Source organism: Homalodisca vitripennis, chromosome 6 (assembly GCF_021130785.1).
Source record: "Homalodisca vitripennis isolate AUS2020 chromosome 6, UT_GWSS_2.1, whole genome shotgun sequence".
NCBI classification, from domain to species: Eukaryota; Metazoa; Arthropoda; class Insecta; order Hemiptera; family Cicadellidae; genus Homalodisca; species Homalodisca vitripennis.
The window spans coordinates 94,689,630-94,709,733 of record NC_060212.1 but is presented as its reverse complement, the minus strand read 5'-3'; the positions used below and the strand labels follow the sequence as shown (position 1 = coordinate 94,709,733).

The 20,104-nt window shown below is 36.8% G+C and overlaps 1 protein-coding gene across 1 annotated transcript in view; it reads left to right on the top strand.

Moving 5' to 3' along the window:
• Nucleotides 1-18,600, top strand: part of LOC124364560 (neural-cadherin-like) — a 44,147-nt gene extending 25,547 nt beyond the window's left edge. Inside the window, exons 7-27 of the mRNA XM_046820117.1 lie at nucleotides 717-950; nucleotides 1,857-2,029; nucleotides 2,206-2,355; nucleotides 2,545-2,850; nucleotides 3,329-3,602; nucleotides 5,430-5,638; nucleotides 5,766-6,098; nucleotides 7,081-7,287; nucleotides 7,392-7,663; nucleotides 7,788-7,993; nucleotides 8,079-8,221; nucleotides 8,347-8,607; nucleotides 8,718-8,883; nucleotides 9,699-9,883; nucleotides 9,992-10,105; nucleotides 10,218-10,404; nucleotides 10,944-11,133; nucleotides 12,449-12,690; nucleotides 14,438-14,638; nucleotides 15,072-15,233; nucleotides 16,093-18,600. Of these exons, the coding sequence (XP_046676073.1) occupies nucleotides 717-950; nucleotides 1,857-2,029; nucleotides 2,206-2,355; nucleotides 2,545-2,850; nucleotides 3,329-3,602; nucleotides 5,430-5,638; nucleotides 5,766-6,098; nucleotides 7,081-7,287; nucleotides 7,392-7,663; nucleotides 7,788-7,993; nucleotides 8,079-8,221; nucleotides 8,347-8,607; nucleotides 8,718-8,883; nucleotides 9,699-9,883; nucleotides 9,992-10,105; nucleotides 10,218-10,404; nucleotides 10,944-11,133; nucleotides 12,449-12,690; nucleotides 14,438-14,638; nucleotides 15,072-15,233; nucleotides 16,093-16,208 (4,331 nt within the window). The 3' untranslated portion in view covers nucleotides 16,209-18,600. The remainder of the gene's footprint in view (nucleotides 1-716; nucleotides 951-1,856; nucleotides 2,030-2,205; nucleotides 2,356-2,544; nucleotides 2,851-3,328; nucleotides 3,603-5,429; nucleotides 5,639-5,765; nucleotides 6,099-7,080; nucleotides 7,288-7,391; nucleotides 7,664-7,787; nucleotides 7,994-8,078; nucleotides 8,222-8,346; nucleotides 8,608-8,717; nucleotides 8,884-9,698; nucleotides 9,884-9,991; nucleotides 10,106-10,217; nucleotides 10,405-10,943; nucleotides 11,134-12,448; nucleotides 12,691-14,437; nucleotides 14,639-15,071; nucleotides 15,234-16,092) is intronic.
• The last annotated feature ends 1,504 nt before the right edge of the window (nucleotides 18,601-20,104 follow it).

The following is a 20,104-nucleotide window of genomic DNA, read 5'->3' as shown; positions in this document are numbered from 1 at the left end:
CAACACTGCAATGCGATAGCAAGCACCCGCCTGGCTTATCGCGGATTCGCAGTGTAATTTGCAAGATATTTTTTTTTTAATTCTCTTACGACATTTTTTTTATTTATTAACATTGCTTTCATTTCACTAAATATCTAAACATAATTCAAAATCGAATAATTTAATTTTAATGATCATAATTATTCACTATTATTATTCATGATCATGAGAAACCCCTTGGTTGTGAGTCATGTAAGGCCGGACACGTGTGGCAGAGATAGTGAGTCCGCTGTGTTGCCAAACTGTGCAAACCCAAGGTAAAAGTAAGGGTGCACTCACTATAACAACATCCATTCTGTTCACAGTTTGTGGTTTGTTGGTGTTCAAAGTTATCTCTAAAATACCTTTCATTCGGCAGAAAAACATTGCCTTCATTTCAGTAAATATTTAAACACAATTCAAAATCGAATAATTGAATCTAAATGATCTTAATAATTTAATGACTATTATTATTCATGATCATGAGAAACCCCTTGGTTGTGAGCTTTTGGCTGTGAGTCATCGTCAGATCAGACACGTGTGGAAGAGATAATGAGCTCCGCAGTGTTGCCAATCTAAACAAACTCGAAGGTAAAAGTAAGGGCGCACTCACTACAATAACAACCATTCTGTTCACTGTTTGTAGTTTAATGGAGTATAAAGTTACCGCATCTCTAATAATACCTTTAACTCGACAGGAATGGTTGTGATGACAATGACAGCAGTAGACTACGACGACCCGACTGAAGGGACCAACGCGAGACTCATCTACTCCATCGAGAAGAACGTGATAGAGGAGGAGACTGGATCGCCGATCTTCGAGATAGAGTCAGAGACCGGAGTGATCAAGACGGCAGTGTGTTGTCTGGACAGAGAGAGGACGCCGGACTACTCGATACAAGTGGTGGCGATGGATGGTGGGGGGTTAAAAGGTGAGTTAATCCTGAAGTTGTGTCAGCTGGAAAAAATTCATGCTCCAATTCTTAAAAAGATATGTATATTGCTTTTTGAAATTTTTAAATGATATCATTTGTCATTAAAAATATTGGAAATAAACAAAAGAATGATAAAAATAAGAGCTTGTGGTTTTGAAAATAAAACTAACATTTGAGATTGTGTGCTCGTTTATTATCGTCAGTCAAGCAGAAAATGAACCTGAATCAGGCTTCCTTCTGAAGTTAGAAAGGAAACTATTCATTGTTCTTTGTTTAAAGTTTGTTATTGACGATGGAAGTTTTGACAGGATAACATGACTTCGGACCTTTGTCATCGGTAAATGGTATAACAGATATAACACAGGTGTAATACCTGTTGTGAACAAAACAATGGCAAATGTCCGAAATCCTGGTACTCACTGTTGTTGAATGTTGATCTGCATTTTTAGTGCTATTTAGTTTTACACTGATAATATCAACTTTCTCCCTAGTTTCCTGACAAATCTTTTACAACTGTCCCTATGCAAGCTTAAAGATAAATTTACGTCAACAGGAACGGAAACGACATCCTTGTGAAGTTAGAAAGGAAACAGCTCGCTGTTGCTGGATGTTGATCTGCATTTTCTTTTAGTACTATTTAGTGTTTTACCCTTCAAACATCAACTTTCCCCTAGTTTCTTGATGAATCTTTTACAACTGTCCCTATCGATGTTTAAAGATTAATAATGTACGTCAACAGGGACGGAAACGACTTCCTTGGGAAGTTAGAAATGAAACAGCTCACTGTATGCTGGATATTGATCTGCATTTGATTTTAGTACTTTTTAGTTTCACACTGCAAACATCAACTTTCCCCCAGTTTCCTGACGAATCTTTTATAACTTTCTTTTACAACGTCAACAGGGACAGGGACAGCCTCGATACGGGTGAAAGACATAAACGACATGCCGCCGATGTTCACCAAGGACGAGTGGTTCACGGAGGTGGATGAAACTGACGGCACAAATCTTCCAGAAACCCCCATTCTAACCGTCACCGTGCATGATGAAGATGAAACTAACAAATTCCAATATAAGGTAATGTTCGCAGCTAAGTATCGTATTTATCGAAAAGTGTTGGTAGGGAAGTTCATTTGTGATTATCTTTGTTACAGATTAATATTTAAAAGACAAAACTAGTATAGATTCTTATTTGTGTTATTCATTTAGCCGCAATTGAAATGTAAGTTAAGTATGTAACTTAATTTGTACAGGTGATAGAAAACAGTGGGTATGGAGCTGATAAGTTCACCATGGTCAGGAATAACGACGGCACGGGTTCTCTGAAGATAGTGCAGCCTCTGGATTACGAAGATCAACTGCAGAGCAATGGTTTCCGCTTCAGGATACAAGTCAATGACAAGGTTCGATACAAATTTTCTTATAACATCGGTATGGCCAATGTTTTAAATTCCATTTACTTTTTAATATTTGCATGTTTTACAAACTATGCGTAAATTCTTTTAAAAACGTTATTTCTTAAAACTTGTCTTGTAACATTAAAAAATCTGAATATTTCTGACGATCACAAATTAAGTAACGGTTATTTGCAGGGCGAAGACAACGACAACGACAAATACCACGTGGCTTACTCGTGGGTGGTCGTCAAACTCCGGGACATCAACGACAACAAGCCTCAATTCGAGCGGCCGAACATTGAGGTGTCTGTGTACGAAAACGCAGAAGTTGGAAAGTCCTTAGAAACGTTCAAAGCCAGTGATCCTGACCAAGGCGGCAAGAGCAGAGTTTCCTTCGCCATAGACCGCTCGTCGGACAGGAAAAGACAATTCCTGATCAGTCAAGAAGGCACTGTCACTATCCAGAGGCAACTAGATCGAGAAGAAACTCCAAGACATCAGGTAAAGGAAACAAAACTTTCTTTTCACTCTCACACAAATCCGATATATTTACAAAGAGGAAACAAAGGTTTCTTTTCACTCTCACACAAATCCGATATATTTACCAAAAAATAATGTAAGCTATCTTTTCACTATTACACAAATCCGATATATTCACCAAAAATGAACGAAAGCTTTCTTTTCACTCTCACACAAAATTAGATACATTTACCAAAAATGAACGAAAGCTTTCTTTTCACTCTCACAAAAATCAGGTACATTTACCAAAAATGAACGAAAGCTTTCTTTTCACTCTCACACAAATCAGATACATTTACCAAAAATGCACGAAAGCTTTCTTTTTACTCTTACACAAATCAGATTTATTTACCAAAAATGAACGTAAGCTTTCTTTTCAATCTTACACAAATCAGTTATATTTACCAATTATAAATGAAAGCTTTCTGCCAGTTTTAATCACGAAAATCCCTTTTTCCAGGTCAAAATCCTAGCGATAGACGATGGAGTCCCGCCGAAGACGGCCACAGCAACCCTGACAGTGATCGTCCAAGACATCAACGACAACGCCCCCATGTTCCTGAAGGACTACAGGCCGGTGTTACCGGAGCACGTTCCTCCTCGGAAGGTGGTCGAGGTTTTGGCCACTGACGACGACGACCGTTCGAAGAGTAACGGGCCACCGTTTACGTTCAGGATGGACCCTAATGCCGATGACATCATACGGGCATCGTTCAAAGTTGAACACGATCAAAGTAAGTGATTCTTCTACAGAATCATTACAAAATTTCCTGAAGCATATAGTTATTACTATCTTTATAATTCTTAATTGCTGTGCCTTTCTCAAATGGCCGACTCATTACTTAACTGACCTTAAGCTTACTTAAATATTTACTTAAGTACCCGTTCTAATTATAATAATAGTCCATTTATAGAGAATTTCTTTGTATTTCTCTAAAAATAAAATATTTTTCATTTCACATCATAAACTGTAATATCTCATCGTGAAGATTAAAGAGCAGTCTTGCGTTATACCAAAATATACTTTAATCTCAAACATTTTGAAATATCTCTGTCACTTTCATTAGAAGGCCATCACGTTTTTGAACACAATGTAAATGTATTATTGATATACCAGGAATTGTGCTCATATAAATTATAAATCTTTCAACTGGCAAAAAATTTCATTTACTCTTATTTATATGCAACTAGCGGGCCCGGCGCGCTTTGCTGCGCATTTCAATAATTTTTTGCAAAAGTTGCCCGCGGCTTCGCACGCAATTTCCCGTTGAAAACAGTACACTATATTCACTTATTCTTTTTCTATCACATTCTAAACATTGCTGAGATAATTGATAGTCGTTCCATCGTGAGCCTCTTGGGCGTATTATGAAGGTATGTACCATATTCCTGCCTCTATCTAGCTGTTACCCACGGCTTCGCACGCAAATCTTAAGAACCGAAGTCCTTATATTACTTAGTAAATTTTTTTTTTACTATAATAAATTTTAGGTTAAATTAGTTATATCTCCGATGCCACGATTGAGCTTTCTTTGTTGTCTCGATCGAGAGAATATGTACACACGGAGTTTTGAGAACCATACTTCTGTCAAAAAAAACAACTAAGGTTGATTTTATAACATTCTTTATATTTGTAGCCAACGTAAGATAGTAATTATGATATCTGCATTACTCTTCTGATCAAGCATGAGCATGGTTTATATTAAATAAATATTGCAGTTAAAGGTGAATTTTTACGTCAAATTTGAATTGTATTATCTGGATAGTAAAGTCTATGTTTAACAGTGATTGCAAAAACAGTTTAAACAAAATTTGTCGTTTCTCTTAAGCTTACTCTATGCTTTAAAACTATAAGTGTAATATATGTTTACAAAGAACAGCTGATTAAAAATTTGAAAAGACGTTAACATATGTTTGCTGCAATGCATTTCTTATGGGTATTTCTGTAACCAGTGGGGCGGAATCCTGAATCGGGAAAGGGATGGGCATAGCTTATAAACCTTCTCCGTGGAAAAATACATATACGTACAAATTTTCATCATGATCGGTCCAATAGTTCACGATTCCATAAAGGACAAACATACAAACATTCATTTATATATATATAGATAACTCGTGCCTTATCGTATGCTATATCGAATAAAAATTCATTAATACCAAGTTAAAAATGATCTGCTATAAATACGATAACTTTACAAGAACCTCCATAAAAATATATTCAATTAACTATCAATTTAAATGAAGCATGTTTTAAGTCATGTAAAAGACATTGAAGCATGTCTAATTTACTTATAATTTTGTCGTATTTAAGTTTATATAAATTGAATTAGTTGTAATAGTTTTGAATATTTAACTGTTTAAACCCTTTAATCAATAACGTGTTTACTGGGTTGGAATGGACAACAAATGCTCATTTAGATAATACCAATAATCTATTAAGTCCTACAAGTTGTTAGATTTCCAAATTTCTTATTATTAGTTATAACGTGCCGTTAGGTTTAAGCATTTGCGTTATTCCACGTTAAAAATTAATTGATATAATAAATCTCTGAACGTTCCAGAGGGAGCAAACGGTGACGGTATGGCGGTGGTGTCGTCGTTACGATCGTTTGACAGGGAGCAGCAGAAGGAGTACCTGATCCCCATCGTCATCAAGGACTCCGGCAATCCAGCGATGTCAGGGACCAGCACTCTGACAGTGGTCATTGGTGACGTCAATGACAACAAGATGCAGCCTGGCTCTAAGGAAATCTTCGTCTACAACTACATGGTCTGTTGCTTTTCTTTTTCAATTTAACTAGATTTTTACTCCAATTCAGTTCAATATGATTTTAATTACTATAGGTGTAACATTATTAACGTAATCGAGTTTTCACCGAATACTGGGCCACTTGCAGGGCCAGGCACCTGATACGGAGATCGGCAGGGTTTACGTGTACGACCTCGACGACTGGGACTTGCCCGACAAGAAGTTCTACTGGGAAAGTCAAGAGCATCCGAGATTCAAACTGAACGAAGATTCGGGGATGATCACGATGCGGCAAGGGACACAGGGAGGACGGTACCAGCTGAGGTTCAAAGTTTACGACCGGAAGCACACCCAGACAGATATACCGGCCAATGTCACTGTCACGGTGAAGGAGATCCCTCACGAAGCAGTGGTCAAGTCCGGATCAGTCAGGTTGGCCGGTATCACGGACGAGGACTTCATCAGAGTTTGGAACTACAGGGTGAGAATATTTAACGTTATGATCTTTTTGAATTAATATTGTATATTACTTTACGGCTTTGATTTGTTATATATTAGGTACCACGCTTTTCATCCTTAAGTCCATCTTCAGCAATGTTTAATTCTTATGGAAGACTGTTTTGTTACCTTCTATCTGGAAAATTATTTGAAAGCCTTAGAACCTCGTGATCACCATTTATATTTAAATACATTATTCGACAATACGTCTGCCTCCTCAATATATTCGATATTTTTTTATAGATTCGTAGAAGTTCACAATTCAGTATCGTCACAGTTGATGGTTTTCGGTATTTTTTATGACCTCTTTTATTTTACTCCGAGAAATTTTTTCATTCAATATTCAATTACCGGTCTACAATATGAATGAATTATTCCAATTTTACTAATATTCTTTACTCGTCTGTTTTTATTTGTCCATAATAGCGCAAAACACACAGGCAAAGTCTTAATTATTAAACGGTACTGATCTGATAAATACTTGCCTCATGGATTGGGCATTCCATAGACTCCATTGTCATAAGGACGATGTCTTGGTGTTGCATTGCCAAAATAAACACCTTGAATGCATAATGATTTTTGTTTAAACACAAGTAAAAGAGTAAACATTTACTACTCCATACAGTTTTTTTTTTATTTCTTCAAGTCCAAATTTTGTTCATCAACTACATTAAATGTTTTGACAAGTTATAAAGTTAAAGCAAATTTGTATTAATCCTGCAGGCTGATTACTAATTAAAAAACATCTTACACTTGTACAAACATCATATATAAAATAAATAACTTACATTATTATTATTTTTTTTTTTTTTTTTAATAATTGTTTTGAATTTTGAAGCTTCATTTATGATACAGTGTGTAATGATTAGTTTTGATGTAATGTGTAATGAAAATATTGTATACACTCCAATTGTTCAAGCGCTATCGATCGTGCTCTTTGTTAAATGCTTTATTTTCTGTTCCAGACTCAAAGCATAGTAAGGAGTAAAGCAGATAGGTTCAGAGATAAGCTGGCTGATCTGTTGAACACGGAAAGAGAGAATGTGGACGTGTTCAGTGTCCAACTGCGGAGGAAACACCCGCCTCTGACAGACGTGCGCTTCTCTGCCCACGGCTCGCCCTACTACAAACCTGTCAAACTCAACGGTCTCGTGCTCATGCACAGGGAGGAGGTCAGTACCAGTCAGCATTTGTCAAACAACGTAAAATATTGTTCAGCTTGAAACAAACAGTACACAGTTTTTATGCGTATTTTAAACCGCAATGCTTGTTTCAGATCGAGAAAGACGTCGGAATAAACATTACAATGGTCGGAATCGACGAGTGCCTTTATGAGAACCAAAACTGTGAGGGGAGCTGTACCAACACGCTGGATATCAGCAACTTGCCGTACATGGTGAACGCCAACAAGACGGCCCTGGTGGGAGTGCGCGTAGACGTCATAGGGGAGTGCACGTGTGGTGCGCGGAACTTCACCAAGGGAGAGTCTTGCAGAAACAGCCCTTGTCACAACGGTGGACGCTGCATAGAGGGCAGATACGGACTGACGTGAGTTGCCGCTGGTTATCTTGGAATCAATAATTTAATTCATAATATTAACCCAATTCCTAACTAGAAATATTTTTGATCACCTGAAATTCCAAGATTCCATTTGTTTTTGTTCATATTTTAGGTGCTCGTGTCCAAGTGGATACACCGGACCAAGGTGTCAGCAGACCGCCAGGAGTTTCCGTGGCAACGGCTGGGCGTGGTATCCGGCTCTGGAGATGTGTGACAACTCCCATCTCAGTCTGGAATTCATCACGAGGAAAGGAGACGGGCAGCTGTTGTATAATGGCCCTATTGTCCCTCCAGAGCCTGAAGAGGTCATGGTGTCTGGTGAGTCTATAACTCGATAGAACCCTGAACAAACAGTTTAATTGAACAGTGGAATAAATTAGACTGATGCACCTTCTCTGTTTAGATTATATTTCGTTGGAACTGGAAAGAGGTCAGCCTCGTCTCTTGATCGATTTTGGATCGGGGACCCTTGAATTGAAAGTGAAAACGAAAAAGAGTCTAGACGACGGAGAATGGCATAGGATAGACATCTTCTGGGATACTGAGGTAAAACTACAACTAGACTAATTATAAAGTTTATCAAGAATTGTAGCTTGTTTCAAGTTGAGAAAATCTTCGGCTGTTATCTACTCAGTGTGCAAGCAGAGAAATGATCGGGGAATTATTTTCAGAACGTGAGACTGGTGGTGGACTACTGCAAGTCTGCCGACATCTCGGAGTTGGAAGACGGAACGCCGCCGGAGTTCGACGACTCGAGTTGTCAGGCTCGAGGCACCATCCCCCCTTTCAACGAATACCTGAATGTAAACACCCCTCTGCAGCTTGGAGGCCGCTACGTTCAGGAATTCGATCCCACCCACTACCACTGGCAGGCCATGCCCTATGGCAAGGGGTTCGATGGCTGCATAAGAAATCTCTTCCACAACAGCAAGGTAAACATATTCAGACGTGTTTCAATAATATCCAAAATTTGGTCTATGATTGAATATTTTGGAATGCTCGTGACTTGTTGAAATGTTGATTCCACGTTTTCTCTGTGCAGCTGTACGACCTTGCACACCCTGGACTGTCCCGGAACAGTGTGTCCGGGTGCCCGCAGACCGACGAAGTTTGCAACAGCCAAGAATCAACTTTCCGCTGCTGGGAGCATGGTGTGTGCGTGGGCAGCCTCTCTGAGGCGAGATGTCAGTGCCTTCCGGGGTTCACAGGTACGCCATCATCATCATTATTTATGTCAACTCCATATAAACAGTTAGAACAAGATTACTATAAAACTATTTACTAGTAGCCCGCACAAAGTAATCCTATAGCGGCTAACTGGTCTGTTTTAATACCCCTCTACACCTCTAGTCGAACACTGTTGTCAGATTTACATCTACAGAAACAACCACTCCGGCTCAACATTCGTTCTAATAAGCAAACATCATCAGCTGTTCAAATATAGGTACATTTGATTTCATTCATCTTTTGCAGACATGTAAATGAAGCAGGTTAATGTTTGGCTTAGCTACGTGATGGGGATAAAAGTTCGTAGTCAGGAGCAACATTTCAACACCACCTCGATTTCTTTTAAGGATAAGCCGATCTCCATTTAAGACTTATTCTGCCCGTCTTCATGGGCCACTGGCCTGTGCAATGACCTTATCAAACAGAATAAGGGGGAGAGTCGATACAGTACAAGGTGGATGGTACTGATAAGTGCACAGACAGGATTCACACCTGCACTATCTCTAACTCAGGCTCAAAGTACAACGTCTTAGACCGCGTGGCCATCGGCACTCTCATTGTCATCGGATTGTTTCCGAGCGGGTTACACTAGTTACTATTACTTTAACCTTACGCATCCTTAACTTCTAATTTAGGCTATTCGTACAGTTACAGTAAAAGTTAAAGTATTGGTTTTGATTCATAATACCTTATTCTGAAATTCTTGAAGGGCTATATTTGTGCTAATGTAGCCTTCCTTCAAAGTTATACTGATTATTAAATTATCTGTACTGATTTATTGCGTATTTGATGGCAGGACCTTCCTGTAACACCCCGACTATTCCCACCACCTTCAAGCCTCAGAGTTACGTGAAGTACGCCCTCAGTTTCGAGCCGGACCGTTTCTCTACACAGATGCAGTTGCGGTTCCGCACGAGGGAAGAGCACGGGGAGCTGTTCCGGGTCAGCGACCAGCACAACCGAGAGTACGCCATCCTTGAGGTACTGTTTCTGATCAATCCATACGTGAGGAACACTACAGGAAAATAAGTTGTTGTTATAGTGAAAGATATGGACCGTTTTTAAGTGGTTTTGAACATTTTCTTTCAGATCAAAGACAGCAAACTCCACTTCAGGTACAATCTGAACAGCTTAAGGACGGAAGAAAAGGACATCTGGCTCAGTGCGATCACCGTAGATGATGGACAGTGGCACACGGCTAAGGTATTTTTTGTTTCATACCTGACTTCTCCAAATGTAACACTGGAATTAGCAAATAAATAATAAAAGCATTTTTTTAAATGGCCTGGTTCTGATCTGGTGCGTAAATGTTCAGGTGTCCCGGTATGGTTCATCTGCAACTCTTGAACTGGACGGTGGAGAGGGAAGAAGATACAACGAGAGTTTTACGTTCGACGGTCACCAGTGGCTGCTGGTGGATAAGCAAGAAGGAGTATACGCTGGTGGAAAGGCTGAATACACGGGCGTCAGAACTTTTGAAGTTTACGCTGACTACCAGAAAGGTAAAAACTATATTTCAATTATATAAAACTGGAACAAGAGTTTTTTGTTAATAAAATAAACTGCTGTTTTTATTTAAAAGCGACAATTGTATCATTTTACAATTTGGTTGGAGTTCAATATCGGTCATTCTATCCATGGATATAAATAAAAACCAAGATAGTCCAAAGAATGCAACCTTGTGGAACACCATATTAAAAAAAATATTAGTTCGGTGTGTTATAAACTATGTGATACACTACTTTTTATCGTGCTGTGAAATCCAGTATTTTACTTAGGATAAAATAGTTTTAACAAAATCTAGTTACATAATATTATACATTATTCCTAATCCAACGACCACGTAATTTTTAATTTCTTCAAAGTTTAAACATGAAGAATGCCTATGTAGATGGGTGTACGATATCCCTTAATAAGTACTTCCGAAATGAAGAGAATAAGTAATTCAAGATTACATTTTATAACTCATACATCCTTATTCTTAGCAAGAATTATCAAATTTAAATTCAGTCTACTATGTATACGTTGTGTTGTTGTGCAGGTTGCCTTGATGACATCAGGTTGGAGGGAAAACACCTGCCCTTGCCTCCAGCGATGAACGGCACACAGTGGGGTCAGGCGACCATGGCGAGGAACCTAGAGAAGAACTGTCCTTCAAACAAGCCCTGCGCTAACGTGATCTGTCCTGACCCGTTTGAGTGTGTCGACCTATGGAATGAATACGAGTGCACGTGAGTATAAATTATTGCTTGACCATCAATTGCTGGCGAACAAAAGTAAAGTTAAAGGCATCAGATATCCTGAAATCTCTTTAAAATTGATTATTCATAAATTTAAAAAATGCAGCTTTATCCAAATAGTTTTACACTAACACTAAAGTAAAGAATTTGCTTTCATAGATACTTTTGAATTAATTTCAGCATTTTTTTTAAGACTTTTTAAAAATTGTTAACATGCACTATGGTTTTCCTTTTTCTGATTTGTCTAATAATAAGTAATCATCAGAATAAATGCATTCATATTGTTATTAAATGCGACCATATAGAACATTTCTAAAATATTTCAATATGTAAACTATAAATATAATATTAATGGTTTGAATTTTTACACTGTGATAGCTTCATTCTTATAAGGCTCCCAATCCTGATGATTGGTCGAAAAGTCTGCCTTTTTAAGATATTTATATTTACCTACTTAAAATCATAATTACTGGATAAAAACCTAGTTTAATTTTTTTATATTATTTGTTCCAGAAATTATAACGGTAAATTTATCAAAATATTATTTTCAAATTTATAAATTTACGAGAATTAAGATTACAGGTTTTCAGGAGAAGTTTATTTTGGGTGACGAGAGCCAAATGTCTTAACACTATAGTGTACAAATGAATTAAATCAAATTATTGAAAATAATTTTAAAATACTAATAAAATATTAGATTTGAAATAAAAAAAGGATCAAAGATGTAGTCCTTTAATATTATTTGAAAAAAGTTCTCTATTGTTTGAACAATGTTAGTTTACACTTTCTTCAGCTTGAAATGTTTACGTCGAAAATGACAATATTGTCAAAAGGGGATATTCGAACAACTGTGACAATCATATTTAGATGAAAGTTTTGAGCAGTATGCTTTACAATACACTGTTACTGGATAATTTGTTGGGGTACTGGGTAATATACAGAAAGTAAGTTACCACATTTTTTTCATTTCTGCTATTGCTGGAACTCATTAGGAGAATCCTGAATAAGTTTTGGGAATTGGGTAATAATTAAATGGGAAGTAGGGATTGGTTAATTGCATCACTATTGAAATTTAATTAATGTTAGTGGAAATTTAGTTCCAAAAACTGTGGTGAAATGGACATCATATTACTAGGACTTTGATGATTAAAATAATGAACTAGATTACTGGCGTGGTGAATGCATAGTAAACATTTAGTGATAGTATTCAGTCTACTATATTAATGAGGTTCAGAGTTGAATGAGACAGCCAACAGTACTTGACTAACTGTCCTCCCCACTAACTTGCCGCCCCTATGTTGCCCAGCTGTGGCGAGGGCCGCATAGTCTCCCCTGACGGCAAGGGATGCACGGACAAGAACGAATGCCTGGACAGCCCTTGCCGCAACGGTGGTGTCTGTATCAATCAAGACCCGCGGTTGCGGTACCGCTGCGTGTGCCTCGACGGGTTCTGGGGGGAGAACTGTGAACTCGTCCAGGAGGGCCAGACCCTGAAACTGGGCATGGGAGCTCTGGCGGCCATTCTCGTCTGTTTGCTCACCATTCTCAGTAAGTCCCCCTCCCCCTCCCCCCCTCCCTGTTGGTGTTGTCTGTGCTGTCCTCACTGTAATTGAAGGAAATCCTCGCTTTTGGGAAAGGGAGACATCGTGCCAATAATACAATGTGGGAATAAATTAAGCTCACATCTCTTCAACGCTTTAAATGGTAAACATTACAATAAAGTCGGTTACGTGTGTTCATTGCATTATTTGAGATTTGTTCTGGAGTAACATTTTATTTTGAATTCCTCTGTATTAGGGAGTTTGGAAGTAACCCAGAATTCCAAAGTAGTCGAATAGTCCATCAGTGGAAAGAACAATGTGATCCGAATCCAAATATACTTACAAAAATGTGCCGTACTCATTGAGATACAACAAACTTTTTCATACATTGTAAAAGTCTCCTATCCTAAAAAAATCACATTTTGTCCGTGTTTTGATTTTGCCTAACTTGTTACACAATCTCTGCGAGTTATTTTGAAAGTTTGTAACACACTAATGTTTATATAGATTTTTATAGAAATATTTAATTAAAGTTTTAATAGTTATAGTTTCGGAGAGGGCCATTTATGTATTTCATTGTTTAAAATGAAATTTCGTAAATATATTTTGAAAATAAAATGGGATTAATGTTGTTTGTTGTATTAATTTGACTGTCTTAAATTTGTTATTGTTAAAGAATGTTGAATTTAAATGAATGAATGAAGGAGCATCAAAATTAACATACACGGGACAAACTCAATGACGTGAAATGAATAACCTGTAAAAAGTGGTTATTTTTTGCATAAGATATTTATTTTTTCTCCGATCCTCGAAGAGGAAGAAAATTGCGTTGAAAAATGTATTTTCCCATTCCCAAAAGGGTGGATTTCAGCGTAGTGTAGTTTGTGTTGAACACATGTAGACGTTGTGTGGTGTGTATCAGTTGCCCTGTTGGGTTCCGAGCTCGCGGCATCGAGTGTATCAACGAGAACGAGTGTGAGTGGCAGCCTTGTCTGAACGGCGGCATATGCCTGGACTACTCCGACCAGCGCCGCTATGCCTGTAAATGCCCCACAGGCTACACCGGACTTCACTGCGAACTGGAACTCCTTCAGTCCGGCTTTATCCGACCGTCTAAGGACTTTATCATCGCCCTCATTATCTGTTTGATTTTACTTCTCAGTGAGTTTTGTTTTAATTTTATTTCGTATTATTATTTAACCATTATTATTTTACACAATTCTTTACATTATATTTTTAGTTCGATTTCATTTATTGTAAGTGTACGAGTTTTTATTCATTACTTTATTGTTTCCTCATTTTTGACCAATTTTTGCGTTCTTTACAGATGTTGGTCACAATTTTTAGAGTTCAATTGCATAGTTGTTTTTCAAATATTCATACTTACAAACATTGATACTACTCATTGTAACTCCCAGTAATTTATTTTAGTTTTAATATTTATAATATAAACTTATATTTTACTAAATCTTCAATATATTGCTGTTAATTATATTTATTAAATTAATAATATCATTTTTCATTATTTTTCTGTACACACAATGAAAAAATACTTTACTAGTTTTTAATTAATTTTTAACGAAATACTATTTTTACTGACATGTGAATAACGACGCATTTACCTCATTTTGATATTCCCAACTTCATTCATTTTGCCATTGGGCATGTGTTTTATAATTTGAAAATGGAACACAATGAGTTATTACTTAACTAAATAGCAATCAGTTAATACGTGACTCTCGCTTCTTTCACAGTCTTGGTCCTGGTGTTCGTTGTGTACAACCGGCGGAGAGAAGCCCACATAAAGTACCCGGGGCCGGACGATGACGTAAGAGAGAATATCATCAACTACGATGACGAGGGTGGCGGGGAGGATGATATGACAGCGTTCGATATCACGCCCCTGCAGATTCCCATTGGCGGCCCGCTCCCAGAAATGGCTCCAAAGTTAGCCTGTAAGTATGATTCTGACTTGTACTGATACCTTCCTTCAAGTTATCTGGATAACATAGGCCAATCCCTTGAGTGGTTACCTACATGAATCGATTCCACAGCCCATTTCCATTACTCTTGCATGTCTCACTGTAGTCCCGTATTTTTTCACACTTGACACTGATATTTGGAATGCAGAAGCCAATTCCTTCACTGTTTACCTCCACAAGCCCAATTCCACAACCCATTTCCATTACTCTTGCACATCTCTCTGTAGTCCAGTATTCTTTCACACTGGACACTGATATTTGAAATGCGGAAGCCAATTCCTTCACTGTTTTCCTCCAAAATCCCAATTCCACATCCCATTTTCATTTTCCCAGTTCATTAGTCCAATATAAAGTAATTAGAATTGTGGCAGGGGATAATTTTCATACATTTCTGTCTTTGTTACAGATCCTCCATTAATTGGCCAAGAACCTAACGTCGGAATATTCATCGAAGAGCACAAAAAACGCGCGGACTGCGACCCGAACGCTCCGCCATTCGACGATCTGAGAAATTACGCTTACGAAGGCGGTGGCAGTACGGCGGGCTCCCTGTCTTCACTGGCATCAGGTGACTACACGTTTCGTAGACTACTCGTATACAGTTCTTTGTTGTAAAGTAGTCACGTCAACACAGAGTATTTGAGCTACATTACACTAGCTCATTTACAGAACCAATTGAAAACCAAAGAAAATACAGATACACAATTTAATAGGTCAGAATACAAAATTAACTACGAATACAATTAATTGTCATTGGCCCATGTGTTATGAATAGACGTTTTAGTTTTGCCCATTCATGATATATTGAAGAAAAAATCATGAAACATATTTTTTGACTATTTATTGCGATTTGATGGCATAAAAAACAAAAAAATACAGATATAAAATTAAAGTTTTCTATAGTACCTACCCATTATTTAGTCTTATCTCGGAAATGAATCTGATTTATTTAACGATATTTCCTTTTATATTCATGACTTTTTTTAATTGTGATCCCTTCTTAGATTTTATTTCTGTGAGACACTATAGCCCGACATCTATTCCCTTAGCTACACTGGTAAGAACAGTCCGTTCTGAAAGAAATTGCCTAAACACGAATCGTCGCGCCAATCGACGGCGTCAATTTACGAAGTTTTTACCGAGTCTGATATCCCGATTCCGTGTGATTCAAAGGGTTAAAATTCATGTATTTTATTAAAACCGGTGTTAACCATCTATATTTGCAGTAATGAGATGTTTTATTTTTTATTTTGGAGTTAATTTGGCACCTTCTATTTACGTAACTTCCAAACGGACCAATTTTTACTTTTCTTTTGTGACTTTAATTTAGGTATCATAATAAACATTTATATTGTTTTGAAACCAGTCCTACTTGTTTCACTGTATCATGCCAGTAGAGTATGTTTAATAATGCACGTTTTTCTCAGGTACGGATGATGAACAACAAGAATATGATTACCTCGGTGCGTGGGGACCTCGGTTCGACAAGTTAGCAGACATGTACGGACAGGACGGAGAGAGTGAAGAAGAAGAAGAACAATAAAGAGGAAACTGAGAGAATGAAATGAGAGAAAGAAGATTGCGTCTGTTCTAGTCACCCCCCACTCAGGACATAGTCGTGTAAATTGTGTTCTTCTTCCAACATAACTGTAGTGAGCACCATGCACGTACCGTATTTATACAGGAAACCTTTAGTTAGTCGTAACCCGCTGTTTGTACATAGTCTATGTAGCCACCGTATTTGTATTTGTGGAAACATGTCTTTGTTATTATCAGTAAGTAGGAGTAACTAATGTACATAGAGGTGTGGAGTTTAAGGGACACCCATAGGTGCTAAGTTCTTGGGATGCTAAAGTGAGTTACATTCCATATCTAAACACAGGCATCAATCAAATTCGAGATTTTAGGTTTCCCTCATGTTGAGGTATCGTGCCATTGTATATTTGATGAGGCATAGTCACGACAAACTTTTGCTATTTATTGGTTTTATTTCGACGTACGAGGCCTACTTCATGTGCGACCACCGAGCCGACCGAGTAGGTTAGGCACGTTTCTTTTGCCTAGTTTCAAACAAAGATGTTCATAACAAATGTTTTCCTAATTCGGTTTAGTATTATTTGTAAGCTATTATTTGTTACTCATAATGTTCCTGAGTATTTGTGAATTTAGTTTAAACATCACACTTGCCACCCTAGGTTTAAGTTTAATTTTAGTATTGTAAATGTCTGCACTGAGTACAATGAAGAGAACGTGTATTAAGAAGTATTAACTTGACGGAGCAGATCTGTTTATTTCTTGTGCGGGAGTGAATTTAAATTTCCTGGTGACTATACGTTAAGGACAGAGTGGTCACCTCTGCTCAAATATAACCTGCTCTTAAGTATGATACGTTCGCAACATTGAGTTTTTATATAAGGAATATTATATAGAAGTGTCATAAAATTTTCATCAATTTCTATTGTTTATAAACGATATTGAATTTTGGAGTTTTAGTTTAGCGTATAGTTTCTACGCTTATTTAAAATTAAGAAGTGTCATACTCGTCATAGTTGTCAATATAACTGGTACAATCACTTGAGAGACCGACTTGGACAATGCACTCAATGTAACCTAAACGTTCTGTGTCTCATTTCTCTACCAGTTAAGTACCCCACTTGTGTTTGTATGTAAAAACGTTGAAGAAACCGTTAAACAGTTTTTATATCGAAAATCTGTGTATTCTTTGCTAAACCGATGTTACAGATCGTCTAAAACTAAATCTACTAACTAACTGTATAAATGTTCTAACTATATTTACAGAATTAAACCGTTTTTGTATTCTATTTTTAATACCCATCACAGTGTTCTCGAAGATGACAACAATATAGGCTATGGTACTGCTCAAATCCTACACTGATAAGCCGTATGTAATGGTATACTCACTGATTTACTATTACGCCAATAGTTTGCATTGAAACCAAATCAGTTTTAAGGACGGAACATTTGACGTCTGGATCTGACACACTGCCAGCATGATTTGACAACTATAGCAATATTTATCTGAATATTTTCATTTATACTAACAATGTTCGTGGTAATTTGTTTTTTTATTTTTTCCCATCTTCTGCATTTTTGTTTTCTTAGTTCCTACACCTACTTAGATCATTAACAATTAATATGCTTTGAATTTTGTTAATTTTATGTTTTCGTTAAAACACTGCAAAACTTTGCATTTGCTGTCAGTGGGTGTTTGTCCATTCTGCATCCAACACGAACGAACACTATGTAACTGTAACTTATATTTGCTTTGAGTACCTCGTTTCCTTTACTCAACCAATGTAAATACATTATGTTAATTTTATGAGGTCTGCATTTAAATATTAAATAGTAGTGAATTGAAACAATCCACGTACACCTTGTAAAAACTTAACTAAAACACATTTTTAAAATAACTGTAGGTGTAAGTGTAAATAATTTTAACAATGACTATTTTGTGCATTGTTTTTAATATTGATGTTTTTTATCTGCATTTAATCTGTTTGTAAATGCATTATTTGAAATACAACCAAACAAAAAGCTAGAGCAAACATAGAATATATTGTTGTGTTATTGCATTAGAGTTACCCTATATATAGTTTTCAGTTATATATTGACTGCCTAACCATATAGACTGAACCCCTCTGTTTGTCTATTGTTTATTTTAATATATGTTGATTGCTGCATTATAATTTTATATTAATTTTAAAGTCTGTAAATGTTTAATGCAGCATTCCTAGACATATTTGTTAAACCTAGGTACACAACTGTCATTATTTATTTTTATATTAGTATGAGTGTTGTTTGGTTTTATTTGTAAATTGTGTGTTTTGTACAATTATGTTTAAGTTCAGCTGTGATTTACTCCCTCTAGCTGTATAGTTTCAATATTGAAAAATAATAATAAATTCTCACACCTATGTGCATAGCAACATTTATTTATACCTCATTTCTCTGTAGTTACATAAGACGACTCACAATAATACAGTGTATTGTGTTTAGTCCCCCCTAGTGGTTTAAGTCGTATAAGTACATACAATATTTTTTTAAACATGAAACATATCATGTTTTGTTCGATGAAGAAATGGCATTTGTTTTATTTGAGAATATTTGGAAAAAAGTCTGAAAAATATGACGAAGAAATTTGGTACAGACAATTCAGAGATATGTTCTATTGTCTTAGAAACGTTTTTTGAATTGTATGGATTTAAATGAGAAAAAATGCATGATGAATTAGTGCACGATGTAATTCGAAGTGATGTGTAAAATACTTAAATGAACATAGAAACAGTAGTAATATTTAACATTTAAAATAAAAGAAGAGAGCGGGTAAGAGAGGTCTCCATATAGCAGGAGAGAAGAGTCACAATTTGTCAAGTGACTAAAAAGTCGTTTTCCACCTGTTGTAACCCCAAGCAGAGTTATCGAGTTAGCGAAGAGGCGAGAAGAGATGGATACCTTTTTTAAGGCTGAAAATGACAACTGAAAACTGTACCTGAGAGTTCATACAAAAGAAAACCAAGAGTTTTCACAGTAAGTTATCAGTGATAAGTTCACACTATCATCTGCATTGAAGTTATTTTTGTTTCTGGTTATTTCTGAAATTCATTGTATTATTAAACTACCCCTTAGATAATGGAGAATTTTCGTTAGTACTTTTAATTTTTCAAATTCTATTACTTTTTTTAACTTGAAACTAAATTCAGCTAAGGCCGATATTTCCGGATCTTGACATTTTATCTGTTCACTCACTCGTGTGGATATTAAAAATTGTTGTCTTTCCAATGTAGACTGGGACGCAGCTACATGGGATTTTGTAGACTCAGACGTACAAAGTGGAATTTTGTCGCTCATTGGGCTCAAATAGGTCTTCAACTTTTGAGCTGGCTTAAATACAGTTCTAATAATGTGTCTCCTTAATAACCTTCATATTTTATCGGCTGTTCCTTAAATGTAAAGAAGATAGGTTAGTTTAGTACGTTCTTCATTTTCAATCTGATCTGTAGGGGGTATAGGTTTTTTATATGTGAATTTTGTAATTGGTTTTTAAATGCCTTATTTATCTTTTTATTACTGTACACAATTGCCTGCAGTGTCTTGTGCTTCTATGCTGTATAAAGGGTAGAATAAACTTTTATGTGGCGTGACGACCACACGTAATTCAATTTTAAATGTTCTCCGGTTCTAACTCGGACACGGTGATGGAATCTAGCCCGGATCAATCAGGTTGTTGTAATAAAAATGCTCTCCTCGGATGGCCAAATAAAACAATGTACTTTATTGTGAAAACAATTTGAGTTTTGTTACATAATTTAAAACCAGTCCAACAGTTACAAATTTAGAACGTGAGAGAGAGCGATTTCACGGGAGCTTGCGTTCAAAAACCCGGCACGACTACCACTCCGAACTCCAGGGAGCAGCGCT